General features: G+C 36.9%; 1 protein-coding gene across 1 annotated transcript in view; it reads left to right on the top strand.

Annotated features, from left to right (window-relative positions):
* Positions 1-2,750: 2,750 nt before the first annotated feature.
* LOC131691175 (uncharacterized) overlaps positions 2,751-13,130 on the top strand; it is a 66,250-nt gene continuing 55,870 nt past the window's right edge. The window contains exon 1 of the mRNA XM_058977377.1: positions 2,751-3,587. Coding sequence (XP_058833360.1) covers positions 3,558-3,587 — 30 coding nt within the window. The 5' untranslated portion in view covers positions 2,751-3,557. The remainder of the gene's footprint in view (positions 3,588-13,130) is intronic.

The raw sequence follows: 13,130 nt of genomic DNA on the forward strand, positions 1-13,130 counted from the left end.
GTGCGAGCTCTTTGCATCCTACGTCTAGCTCTGAGACAGGCTGACCGTAGAGCTGCAATCTCGGCACTCCACCAGTATACCGGGCATCTACCGTTTCTTGGCAGTGTTTTTCTCGGCATAGTGGCGTCGCACGCGCGGTCGTGGTTGGTCGTACTTACAGGCACTGGAACGGTTACCTGGTTCGCACTCGAGTGGTGAATAATCCAATGGTTTCGGCTCACCGTCGGGTGCTGATGGGTTCGCTGCCCACCGGCGATGCAGGTTCGATGCTACGAGGTGCGACGAGGCGTTCGTTGTAGGCCACCCGGTGGATGGGTGGTAAATTGCACCGTATCGATGCTCGACGGACGATGCTGTGTTCACTGTGGGCCACCATTGGGTGGTGGCAAAGCGTGCTGCTTCGGTTCGCCCACGGACGATTTGTACGGTGGTCGATGCGGGCCACCAATGGATAGTGGCGAAGCGTACTGCTTTGGTTTCACTGTTGCTGATGCTGCGGTTGGATGATTTCGAGCAGTGCGAAGCGGAACTGATACTGTTCGCTGCGGCGGGGTCGGCGTTTGATAGCCGGTGCACTGCGGGCGGTGATGGCGTGCACCAAGGGTTGCACACGTGGTCGCACGACGAAGGCGCGGTACAGGGTCGCTTCTGGGCTGTTAGCTGCGTGAGTAGCAGGCGAATCACTCTGGCGTTGGAGAAAATCTTTCCCTTTGAACACGACTCGCTTTCGTGGCAACCGGTAATGGCGGGTGGTGCCGCGAGGCCGAGATTTTTATTGCAGCCAACGCACTCCAGATGTGCCAATAGTAGCACGCAGCCACGAGGCGATTGTCACATCCGGGGGATTGCCAAGAATACCCGAGGTTACTGCACTCACCGAAAATAGCGAATGTATTCCACTGTCGCCCTGTTGGATGGAGCAGAGCCCGGTCGGTGTTGAGCGTCGACTTGCACTCCGGTGCTTGGTCGATCCTTAGACCAACACTAAATATATAGAAAGCCCAACAATGTCGGCCACCAACATGGAAGCTGTGGAACAACCAAATTAGCATACGAACTTTTGTCTTGTTTGATCATATTTACCTGACGCTAGTTCTATTTTTTCTACTCTAGCCTTTGTAATTATTCCTCAATTCACTCACTCTCGATCTATAGTAAATATTTCCTATAGCAAATGATCATTAATTATACTATTTTTTTCTGAACAGTTAAAATTACTCACAATTCAAATATAGTCTATTGTTTTAATCACTCACGACTTTTTTCTAATTCACCAAGAGAAGAAACTCTGTAAATCTTGGCTACTGGTAAAAGCCAACTTCAATTTATATTATGTTCATTACTACTGTCTAAATAATTAGTTTTCACTACACTGTTTTTAATGTTGTTCACTCGGCGGTTCGTAAGGGAAAGAGTCGATCGATCGTGAACTGCGATTTACAGACCTACATTTCTACTGGACTCAATTTCCCCTTGTACTGATTTCCGGTTTTATTATGTTTCCGGTTTCTTGAATTATTTTTACTACGTTATATTTTTTTCTAAAAAAATGGTTTCCGGTACAAAAGGTTGATATCAGTTTTCCCCCGTTTCTCCCACATTACCCTTATGCGAAAATTTATATTTGCGATTCGAGCACTGTCCTCCACGTTGCATACGTGTAGGCTAAATCTACTTAAAACTATTGCTTCTATGAAACGACTATGAACTCGTTTCAATACAACTACGTAACCTTCCAGTATATTCGATTAATGTTTTCTTATGCCATTTGCTTTCAGTTACGATGATGGGATCAAGTCTCCCCGGGGATAAAGTCTCCTCAGTCTCCCCTACTGCGTTCACACTGATGCAAGTCGAAAGCTGATGCAAGGCTCTGGCTGTTGCCTCATGGAGTAAAAAGCCAAGATGTGACTTTTAGAAAAGTTTCACATATTCACATATCGTTAATCCAAGCTTTACAATTAATAACCTTATTCAATACAATACAAGGATTATGCCTTTACAACATCAAATATGAAATATACCGATTTTCTTTTGAACTTTACCGACCGTTTAAATTCCGTTACATAGATCAACCTGTCTTTTTGCTAGTTTGATTAGAATTGGTTTCTAGCTCACAAACAATCATAATTCCTTTTTTACTGAACCAGAAAAATCTTGATTTCTGATAGGATAAAGTTAGTAACGGTGAAATTGATTGACCAAAAGAGGCCCACAGTTTATATATATTTATAACCTACATTTTATTTAGATGATTCTGAGTAAACGAAGGTCACGGCAAAAATAGTTTACATCCTACATAAACTGCCATAATAATCGAAGGCGAGCCACATGACAAAGTTATGCAAGACTGTGTCAAGGTTGATATAAGGTCAGTGTCCTACATTACCGGGGCGCTATAAGAACTCGACCTAGTACAACAAGACCAACATTACACCTATGAATATCTCGTTAATATCACAATCAAAGATAAAATAAGGCATTGGTAGGCGTAATAAGTTCGTCAATTCATGACACTCTCAAATGTTAATATATTTTACAATATTAATAATTATTTACCACGAAAATTATGGTACCCACATGTCGAGCCTTGCCATAATGCCCCAATGTCGACAACAACAACGAAGTTGCGCATGTTCGTCAGTCGGTACATTTTATGATAACAACTGTGAGTCAGAGCGGGCCGGGAAAATCCTGTCACTTCTTCTCGCTCGGAAAAAAAAACCTCAAAAGCTGAACAACCCCCATCGATCGAGCCATTTTCATTTCTGCTATCGTCAGTGCTGCCTCGCTATCAAACATCCCCTCATTCATAAGAAGAATACAAAGAAACCTATCAGTTATCTGTCGCCTAAGGTTTTTCCTGAAAGGGAATCTATTCCCTAGGCCGACCAGCGCAATAATAACGTTGTTTTGCCAGCCGTGCGGTTGAGTCGAGTTTTTTTTATAAAGTCGGAAAATTTAAGTTCGTTGGCACGAAATTTTAGCTCAAGTGAAAACGTGAAGCCATTCGCGAAAAATCGATAATAAAACAGAACCAACGGGAGGCCAAAATCGGGAGACGTCAGAAAGTTGGAGTACTCAGCAATAAGACGCAATTTTCCTATTATATAGGATAAACTAGACCAAATTTATCTAGGCAATACAATTAGTGTAGTTTTACAACTAGAATTGTTCGTTCAGCTCGCGTTAAGCAAAAGTAATCGGGATCGAATCGGTTCGGGCGTACCAGTCAGTGTGAATAAAACATGATGTTCCTTCTTCGGGCCGACGACTGAAGGGAAGGGAAAATCAATTTCCTCTTCAGTGAAAACCCAAAACGTTAGGGTATAATTCAATTAAAATAGATTAATTTTACAATCTCACGGTAATCGTTCACGCAAACGAGGTTGAAAGTTGCATACATTCGGGCGTCTGACGGATTGAAAAACGTGTACGACCAAAACGGCAAAGTTGGGTGCCAGCTGCAAGTTTTTAGCATCAGCCGTCACTCCACAGACAAATCCAATGAAACCAAGTTTTAAAAACGGAAAATTCGCAACATCAATCTATGAAAAATGTCTTTGCCAAAAGAGTGGAATCTCCAGGTGAGCGATCAGTTTTTTTTTGGTTTTTACTTCCCATATCATATCGTCAGGTGATTACGAAATAGGTTGCCAAAATTGCACATTTTCATTTGCACTAAACCGAGGCACTTTTATTAGTATTGGTGTGTCCGGCATTACGTTTACTGTCTGCAGTTAATTTCGCCATGCGACCGATATGCGCGTGATTTGTTCTGGGCAGAGGAGGTAAGCTTCTATCGAATGCGGAAAACGATTCCATGTATTTTCCGGATGTGACCCAGATACGCGTTCTTTTAAATCGAGTATACATTTTCGTGTTTGTTTTCTTATTTTCAGCTTTTTAGTGCCTCAAGGCAGCGGTTCTCAACCTTTTTCGTACCATGGACCCCTTAGAAAACTCTCTGGGTTGCTGCAGACCCCAGGTTGAGAATCACTGTCTCAAGGGATCATGCCTCCGCCAATCGCAGTTCAATTCCTAGAATTTGCTTTTTCAGGGTAATGATTCGTGTTTATTGAGTACATATTAATATATTCTAATAGTTTGGGTATATTTCATCATCAACAAATTATAACGAGGAATTGTTTTTTTGTTTTTCTCCAATTCATGGAGGAAATGGTTGAATATACCCACTGATAGAATATATTCGTAAATCGCTACGAATTAGATTCGTACAGACAATTTTCATAAAATATACGAATTTTTTCGTACATATGATGAATCATTCGTAGTTCAATTGAAACACTTTTATTTTTTATTAACAGTTTTTCGTGAAAACCATGAAACGACTTTCGTTGGCTTATTACGAAACGGCTTCATTGGGCAAACGAATTGTTCTCTGCAATATACGAAAGTCTTCGTAATATTTACGAGCATCATTCGTTAAACCGTCAACGAGGTAGAATATGGGTCAATAATTGTTGATCATCACGACGATCTCGGTCTGACTATTTAGTAACCGTATCCGTGTCCTCCGGTTTCAGGAAGATTTCCATAACCTCTTTCGCTTCCAGTTGATCCATAATCCGGAGCAGTACGGATCCAGTTGAGCCATCGCGAACTCGTTGGTTTTGTATGAAGAAGCTTGAGTTTTTCTCTGCTGGAGCAATGTAAAAATAATATGCTATTAAATACGAAAACTTTTCTAAGATGAACGAAATGAATTCGTGCGACTAACAAAATCGTTCGTAATATACACAACCGTTTATTAAAATAAACGAAACATTTCGTTCCATTCCATTTTCAAGTGGCCATTACTTTACACCACAATCTTTCTAGTCCTCAATAGAGATGAGCAGGTTCAAATAAAATCGATTTCGCCAGTTAAAAAAATTTAAAAAAAAATTGTTGTCATGGATCATTGTTGTGATCCTAAAAGAACGATTGAAAAAATATGGTAATAAATGCGAAAACTTTTCTAAGATAAACGAAATGAAATCGAACCAACAAAATCGTCCGTATTATACGCAACATTTATTAAAACAAACGAATCATTTCGTTTCATTTACCAAAATGATGTCGTTACCAACGACAACAATCGTGCAATGTACACTACATAAGTAGCATTTACGAAAACTTTCGTTCATCAAACGACCATTTCTTCATACCACAATAAAATCGATTTGGCCAGATCGATTTTTTTAAATTCAAAAAAATCGGTGTTGTCAAACATCGATCCCAAAAGATCGAATGACAAAAATAATATGCTATAAATACGAAAACTTTTCTATGATGAACAAAATGAATTCGTGAAACTAACGAAATCGGTCGTAATATACACAAACGTTTATTAAAACAAACAAAACATCTCGTTTCAGTCACGAAAAATAATGTCGATATCAATAATAACATTCGTGCAGTGTATACCAAATATGTAGAATTTACGAAAGCTTTCGTTCACCAAGCGGCCATTCTTGTTCATGAAATGAACGAAACCTACTATTTACAATGCAGGAAATACTTTGTTGCAGAAAACGACGAATGAATTCGTGTATTTCAGGTTCAATTTCATAATATCTACGAATTTATATTATCAGTGCCGCAATTCATAGTCATGGTTGGATGTTCATGTCTTGTCGCTGTTGCGTTGACAATGTAGAGCACGTTGAATGTTTATTATAACGGAACTGTACCTGAGACGGGCATCCCAATATCAGATAGCAAGTTCGTCTCATCCATTGATGCATTGCTCGCAAATTATACGCAAACCCTAATATAAGATCATATTCCATCAATATAATAACTTTTACTTACACTACCTTATAAAATTTTAAACAGAAAGATGTTAAAATGGTTGTGAAAAAGAGGCACAAAATCGTTATTTCAAAACTGGGATGGGAAAGACGGACACCCGGCATGGGTAAGTTGAACATGCGGCATTAAAAGATGAACATAGGACAAGGGCAGAGTGAAACGCTTCTCGAGTTGGTACATCACAATATTGCGATAATAAAAAAGTAGCCAAAGGCTATACAATTTAACGACATTCTGCTTTGTGCTCCCATAAGAAATATGTCTATCTTTCCGTATCCTACTGTGTCTGTCATACACCATATGATACTTAGTTTAAAAAATGTTCCTCAATTATGAACGACTTATTAAAATTTATGTTTATGTTTTTTTCACCAGTGAAGTGCTAAATAACCAGTACATCCTATCAAGCTATAAATATTAACAACTATAATGGTGAAAAAGGAGGAGTGCGTCTAAAATCCCTCATCTTATTTCGGTATGCGCGATGGATGAAGCGAATGCCAGTGTGATGGTGGCCCAACGGGGATGGTGCAACTCCTAACTATATATTATTCCTTCCATTTGAGAATTGATTTAAGATAAAATCAGCGTAGATGAAAAAAACGACGATTTTTTTTCTACTTTAAAATTAATTAGTAGAATAAATTATTAAAAACGATTACATAATGCTAATAGTTAATTTCGTAGTAAAACTACTGGTATTGTCACGAGTCACATTTTCACTGATAATGCGAAATGCTAACGGCAACGGTACACTAGGATACAAATGTACCCCACGCCAACTTTGACATCAGCTTCCACGAAGGCCAAAATCAAACTGGCATAACTATCTTTTCCTACTCTTACTATGAACACGAAATTGAATTATGGTTAGGGTCCCTGGTCGGTAAATGCCGAATTCTCGTTTTCATATGGCTCCAAAAATGGCGAGGGGTATATTTGTACCCCAGTGTAACGTTTTAGGCTTAAAATTAAGAACATCTATTCGGAGTGTCTCTTCATTTTCGTACCCATTGAATACATAATATGACATATTTGAATGAAAATTAGTTAGTTTTAAGTTGCGATTGACAGCCTATGTAAATGGCTAATGCTATAACGAAATAATTTTGTTGTGATGTTAGGACTACTAGACACATCGTTCTCTTACCTATGATTGGTCGCAAGCAGCTGGTCATAAGCAACTATGAAACAGTCCATGGAACAAAAATAAATCCAAATCCAAAGTTTCTTGAAATACTTCACATAAAAATTTCAAATAAATATATTAAATCATGCACAAAATTACATATTTCATAAACTAAATAATGAAAGTGTAAATGTATGTTTATGTTATGATATTTCACATTCCGAGTTTCACGAGATCATGAGAAAACATCAATACTGTTATAGTTTTGTGATCTAATTCAAAACCACGATCAATATGTAATAAATCATGAATCAGGCACTTCGTATAGTTGCACCGTAAACAATGTGGAATTATGAATATAATCACGAATCAACATTTGGTTTATGAGTAATATTGAAAAAGTTGTAAAGTTCACGAACAAAAAACAGTTTGGTAATAGCATAGCGGAAACCGTAAATGAAATTCACAAAAAAACAATAATCTCCACCAGCAAAAGCACTATACAAGCGGAACGAGAGGAAATTGGACACAATTATAAAACAACTGGTTTTTGTTCATAGTCCGGTTTTCGTTACGTTAAAATTAATCAGAATTAATGGCACTTCATTCAAAAATCTGCAGTGTCTTTAACATAAATACAACAGAAGAAAAGCGGGTATTCGGAATCTGAGAGAGGTAACCGAAAAACGTCATCTGGATTTTCAAAATGGGATCAATCACCAATTTCCGTCGTCTGCTGACCGCTTAAAAATAAAACTATTATTGATTATGCTTTTCACTGTTATGTGGTAACCGAAAGCCGCTATGGTATTGGCCATATTGAAAACGGCGTCTAAAATTAATTGCTGTTTTCTCCTGACCATCCCCTTTCAAATGATACCCATATTGATGATGGTTGTTCCTTTTTGTGGTAACCGAATCCGTAATATTAGTTTTCAAAATGGCGTCAATCACCCTCTTTACAGTGACACCATTATTGATGCAGGTTTTCACTGTTTTGTGGTACATAACCGGAAGCCGCCATCTTGGTTTTCAAAAATGCATCAATAATCATTTTAATTTTTTTTATTCTCACTACTCGCATTCAAGTGACATCCATTTTGATGATGGTTTTCACTATTTTGTGTTTACCGAAATTCGCTATCTTGGTTTTCAAAATAGCTTCAATGGTCCATTTCAGTCTTCTACTTATCGCCCCCTTTCAAATGACACCTATATCAGCCAGGGGGGTTTTGGGGGTTAACCCCCCCCCCCCCCCCAAACCAAAATAAATTGGATTGAGAATATTAATTGATACTGACGAATTTAATTAAATATTCCACAAAATATTTTTGGAAACATATTCTTCGATCACTATATTGAGAACCGTGTTTAAAGCGTCATGAGGACTTTTGCAAAATTGTGGGAAGGGGATCTTGTAACTTATGTCTTAGCCGAAATCCTATAGATGTCAAATTACTTCAATTTTAACTTTAAAATAACAGTCTGAATTATTATGAGCTCATTTTTGGAAAGATGCTCCAAAATATGAATTAAAAACAATTTTTCGAATAGGAAGCTTAGAAAAAAATAGGAGTTTAGACAAAAATACAATATGGTTAATAACAAAAATAATCTTTCGGAAACTTTTTGGAAGTTGATGATAACGCCATTTATTTACAGTTTGTCTCTAGCAGGTCAGCTTCGTTTTTTATGAGCATTTGATTTTTGATGGATTATAAACTATATGAATAGCCTCTAAGCAGGATTGGAATTAATATTTCAATATATGTCAAGTTAGTGGTTATTAATGGTGTATATTTGAGTGCTGAGTTGAATGGCGTACTAAAATTTCGTGTGCCAGGTACTAGGACTCGTTGTCAAGTTGTGAGCTTGAATAATAAAGAAAAGTAAAATCAATGCTTATGGATAAATTTTTAACGGTCACGATCACATTCATTTGAAACTGCCAAATTTCAATGTTAAGTAACATTGCGAATTTCAAAACGTAAAACTTTTCATCTTCTCATAAAATAATGTTGGCAGTTAATCCTCCTAGAAGTAATTATAGGGAATTTACTCTTCAAGCAAATTTGGGTCGAGACTTAATGTCTCCAGCAAAGTTTTCGAAAATGCTATTTAAAACAACTTTGTCGACTATTCATAGTATCGAAATATAGTATTAGAAAATCTTTACAGCAAGTTATTCTTATATTACTGTATTTGATAAATCTCTTCTGCGGTTAATAAACATAACATTGCATTCAAGGTATGAGTCTCCGAAGCTTACAAAAAAGATACATTTAAAAAAACTAGCTTTAAATTTTTTTCCGAATATCAAACGGACAAGGGGTTTGCCCAGACACACAAAGGGTGTTTCCGTTTGTTGGAGCAAGCATCAATTCGGCGCTAGCTTAGTCCTGTCACTAAGTTAGTGTCAGATTCTGATGAGATGAAGTCGAAACGCAAATTCCATAACAAATTTAGTTATAGGTTTTGTGTTCTCAACTCGCAATGATTGTTTTAAACATAATATAGCATGTTCATTTATATCTCGATATGCCGCACTCATTAAGCCTTCATATTTTGAACAAAATTGTTTAAAATGACATTATCAACAACTTTACTGAAGGCAGCAAGTCTCTTACTATCTTTGAAGAGTTAATTTTCCATAGTTACCTCTATGAGGATTAATCACTAAAATTATTACATCAGAGTATGCGCTGTTTTATATTGGAAAACTTCTAGAAGCCATCAAACCTTCAAAGACAAGTATTATTAAATTAGGTGATCTTGAATGCTGAAATTTTGTTCGAACATTTATCCCAATTTAAAGGATCGCAATCTTTGACTTCGTTGACATATTATAGAAGAAAATAATATATAGAGATTTGGAAACTGTTTTATGCTGATTCTTCTTGTTTTAAGACTGCAACGACATCTAATAGATACTTATGTTTCTGAATTTTAAATAATTTATCAAACTCATACTAAATTTTAGCAATTTTCGAAAAATTTACGATTTTCATCAAAATACACTCCAAACCAAATTTCTGGCTACGCCACTGACCCATATTGATGAGGGGTTTCACTGTTTTATCCCTTGTAACAATTGAGGTTTTAAGACACTGTTGGAGACCCTTTTAAAATTTTGATTACACTTGTAGTGTACTATAAAACTTTAAATGCTACTTGGAGTAGTAACCGAAAACCGCCATAATGATTTTCAAAATGGGATCAATCACCAATTTCCGTCGTCTGCTGATCAACCGCTTTAAAATGACACCATTATCGATTATGGTTTTCACTGTTTTAACAGAAAGCCGCCATCTTGGTTCTGAAGATGGCGTCAAAAATTAATTCATATTTTCTTCTGACCACCCCCTTTCAAATGATACCCATATCGATTATGGTTTTCACTGTTTTGTGGTTACCGGAAACCGCCATCGTAGTTTTCAAAATGGCGTCAATCATCAATTTCCGGCTTTTGCAGACCACCTGTCCCTTTTAAATGACACCCATACTGATGATGTATTTCACTGTTTTGTGGTTAAAGAAAACAGCCATCTTGTCCCCATTTTATTCCATCCAGAACCGGCACCGGAAAGGCCAATCCTAGGTTGAGGGAGCTGTAGCTGTTGACTTGAAGAGCTACGCATTTCGTATAATGATGATAATATGAGCTAGTACCCATTGTGGCAAGGAAACAACGAATAGCAATGGACAGTCTCTCTAGAATAAATTAGAATTCACATTATTGTCATATTCAGCCTGTCACTGTCTTAATGGCCAAAAGGGGAGACCCGTAAGCAGATACACTTACGCGCATTCGACGGGCATTATAAAGACTCACAATTCAATGACAAAATCCTATTTCAAGTTGTGAAGCAAGACATTACATATAGAGATTCCCCAATGGGTGGGGAGATGAGCCCGCCCATTTCCACGTATTTTTATAATGGGGAGCTAATATTCCCACTCTCCGCATCCAATACATTTCCAAGGGGGCTCAGGTGGTTCCTCCTCCTCTCCATGATGATGTAATTATTGTGACATTTAGTCATAGTTATTTAAATATATTACATATTGTGGGACTCGATTTAGCCTACCCCTTTACCATACTTACCTGTTCAATATCAGTAAAAATGCTTCTGTTATATCGATAAATGTGTATATGCTTGTATTTTATGTTGTATTGATAAATTAGTATATTTATGTTGTTATTTTCTCCATTATTTTAACCACCCATTATGATAATGCTTTCTACAATGTTTTGGTTGTTTTTTTGTTGTATACTAGCTATCAATAATTATTTGTTTATTTTCCAATGTTTATGATTTCCATAATCATCCCCTCCTGATGACTCTCCTTCTGAAATTTTGCTTTCATTCATTTTATATATTTCGTATGAATCTATGAGTCCAAAAAGCTGGAATTATCGACAATTAGCTACATACATTTTCTAAGGTTCTCCCGGAACAGTTTTCTGGTGGCCAAGATTGGTCCCATTCATATCCATTGTGAAGGATCAATGTAAAATATTAAATGTAAAACTGTCCTGCAAAATTAAAAAAAAATCTATTGACCTTTATGAAATGCTTCTTCCAAACTCGTTCGTCAACCCACTTGGATACCGAATATACTCTACGGAAATTCAGAATAATTCCGGAACCGGTCAATGGATTCGAAGGCTAATAGGAACACAGAAACTGGACTAAATTCCAAATCTTTAAAAAATGGTTCAATCCAAATCAGTCAAAAATTAACTAAATGAGATCAAAACCAAACATTTTAACATGGTGCTGTAAAAGTTGAAAAAAATATGACAAATATATTTGTGGGATGGATATATAACTGTGTTGGATCAGAAATAAAAACGCTTTTGATGATAAATATTGAAATTAGTTTTTGAGGTTTTACGTGCTTTGCATTATTGTGCAACGATAAGGCTATAACGTACTCCCATCGCTTCTCAGCTACCGCTGGCAAAGCAATTCGTCCGCTGGCTTTTATTTGCAACATTTCCAACTAATTCCGGGATCCTTTGTATTTCACAGGATTATATTACCCATTGGTCAGCTCACAGTAGCAATTTCCAACATCGTCTGGTGCCCGTATCAAGCAACGGGGAACCAAAGGATTGATTAATACGATATGCTGTACTTCAATTTAGTCCTTTAAACCTGCCACCAATAGAAGACCATTGTCGATTATTACATAGGCGGCTCCAAAAGGATGGTAAAGAGGGGGAGGGCCTCAAGGAAGCCACTAAAGATTACTCGTATTGCTTTTATTCATTAACGATATTGATTTTATAAGCTACAATGTACTAAATAACCACTTTTACACTTCATAATGATTTACAAAACCAAGTATTCACAATTAATTAATTAATTATACTTCAGAGTATAATAGATACGCCTCGCAATCTTCGAGTTTAAATACTGATAAAATAAAGTACCCATTAATGCGTAGAAAACTACTCATTTTCAATAAAAGTGGAATACCCAATTTAATGGGTAATGTCCTTGTACCCATTTTTAAGTACAGACCTTGTACGTCAACCTGAGTACGTTTTACCCATTATTTTTGGCAGAACAGTTACAACAAAATGCGCGAAAAATACCCATCCATGATAATCGCCCCAGAATACTGAAAACAGTTTTTCCCTAATTTAAAAAACATTATAAAACATACATTTCATACTACGTCCCTCATAAAAGTAAAGGAATCTCGATAGTGTAGAGCCACTGTTCTATTCTAAAGCCACAAAACTAAATAAAACTTGTCATTAGATAGATTTTTTTTGTTCGCTGGATCATCTAGAGCAGTCAAAATTGCATATTTGCAACATCCTCAGGAATTTACACTCCCGTTGTTTTCCTAGAATAGTCGAAATGTTCCGATTCCGTCACAGGTTCCGCTACGAGCTCACAATTCGCAGGTTCCGGTACCATAGTTCGCAGCTTAAAATTATTCTTAAAGGATTTTTCACCCATTATTAGGATCAATAGGGGGAGTGGGGATAGATGAACACTTTTTTGTTAATTGTTATATGTATTAGACCTTTTGCAATAAAATATTCTATATGCATGAATATGAAAGAACAAACATTGCTTTACTATATGCAATACCATTTGTAAACAAAAGTAATGTGTTACCAAAATTGTATGCATTTTTGTTAAGTATGTCAAATGGCTCAAGT

This window comes from Topomyia yanbarensis, chromosome 3 (assembly GCF_030247195.1).
Source record: "Topomyia yanbarensis strain Yona2022 chromosome 3, ASM3024719v1, whole genome shotgun sequence".
Taxonomy (NCBI): domain Eukaryota; kingdom Metazoa; phylum Arthropoda; class Insecta; order Diptera; family Culicidae; genus Topomyia; species Topomyia yanbarensis.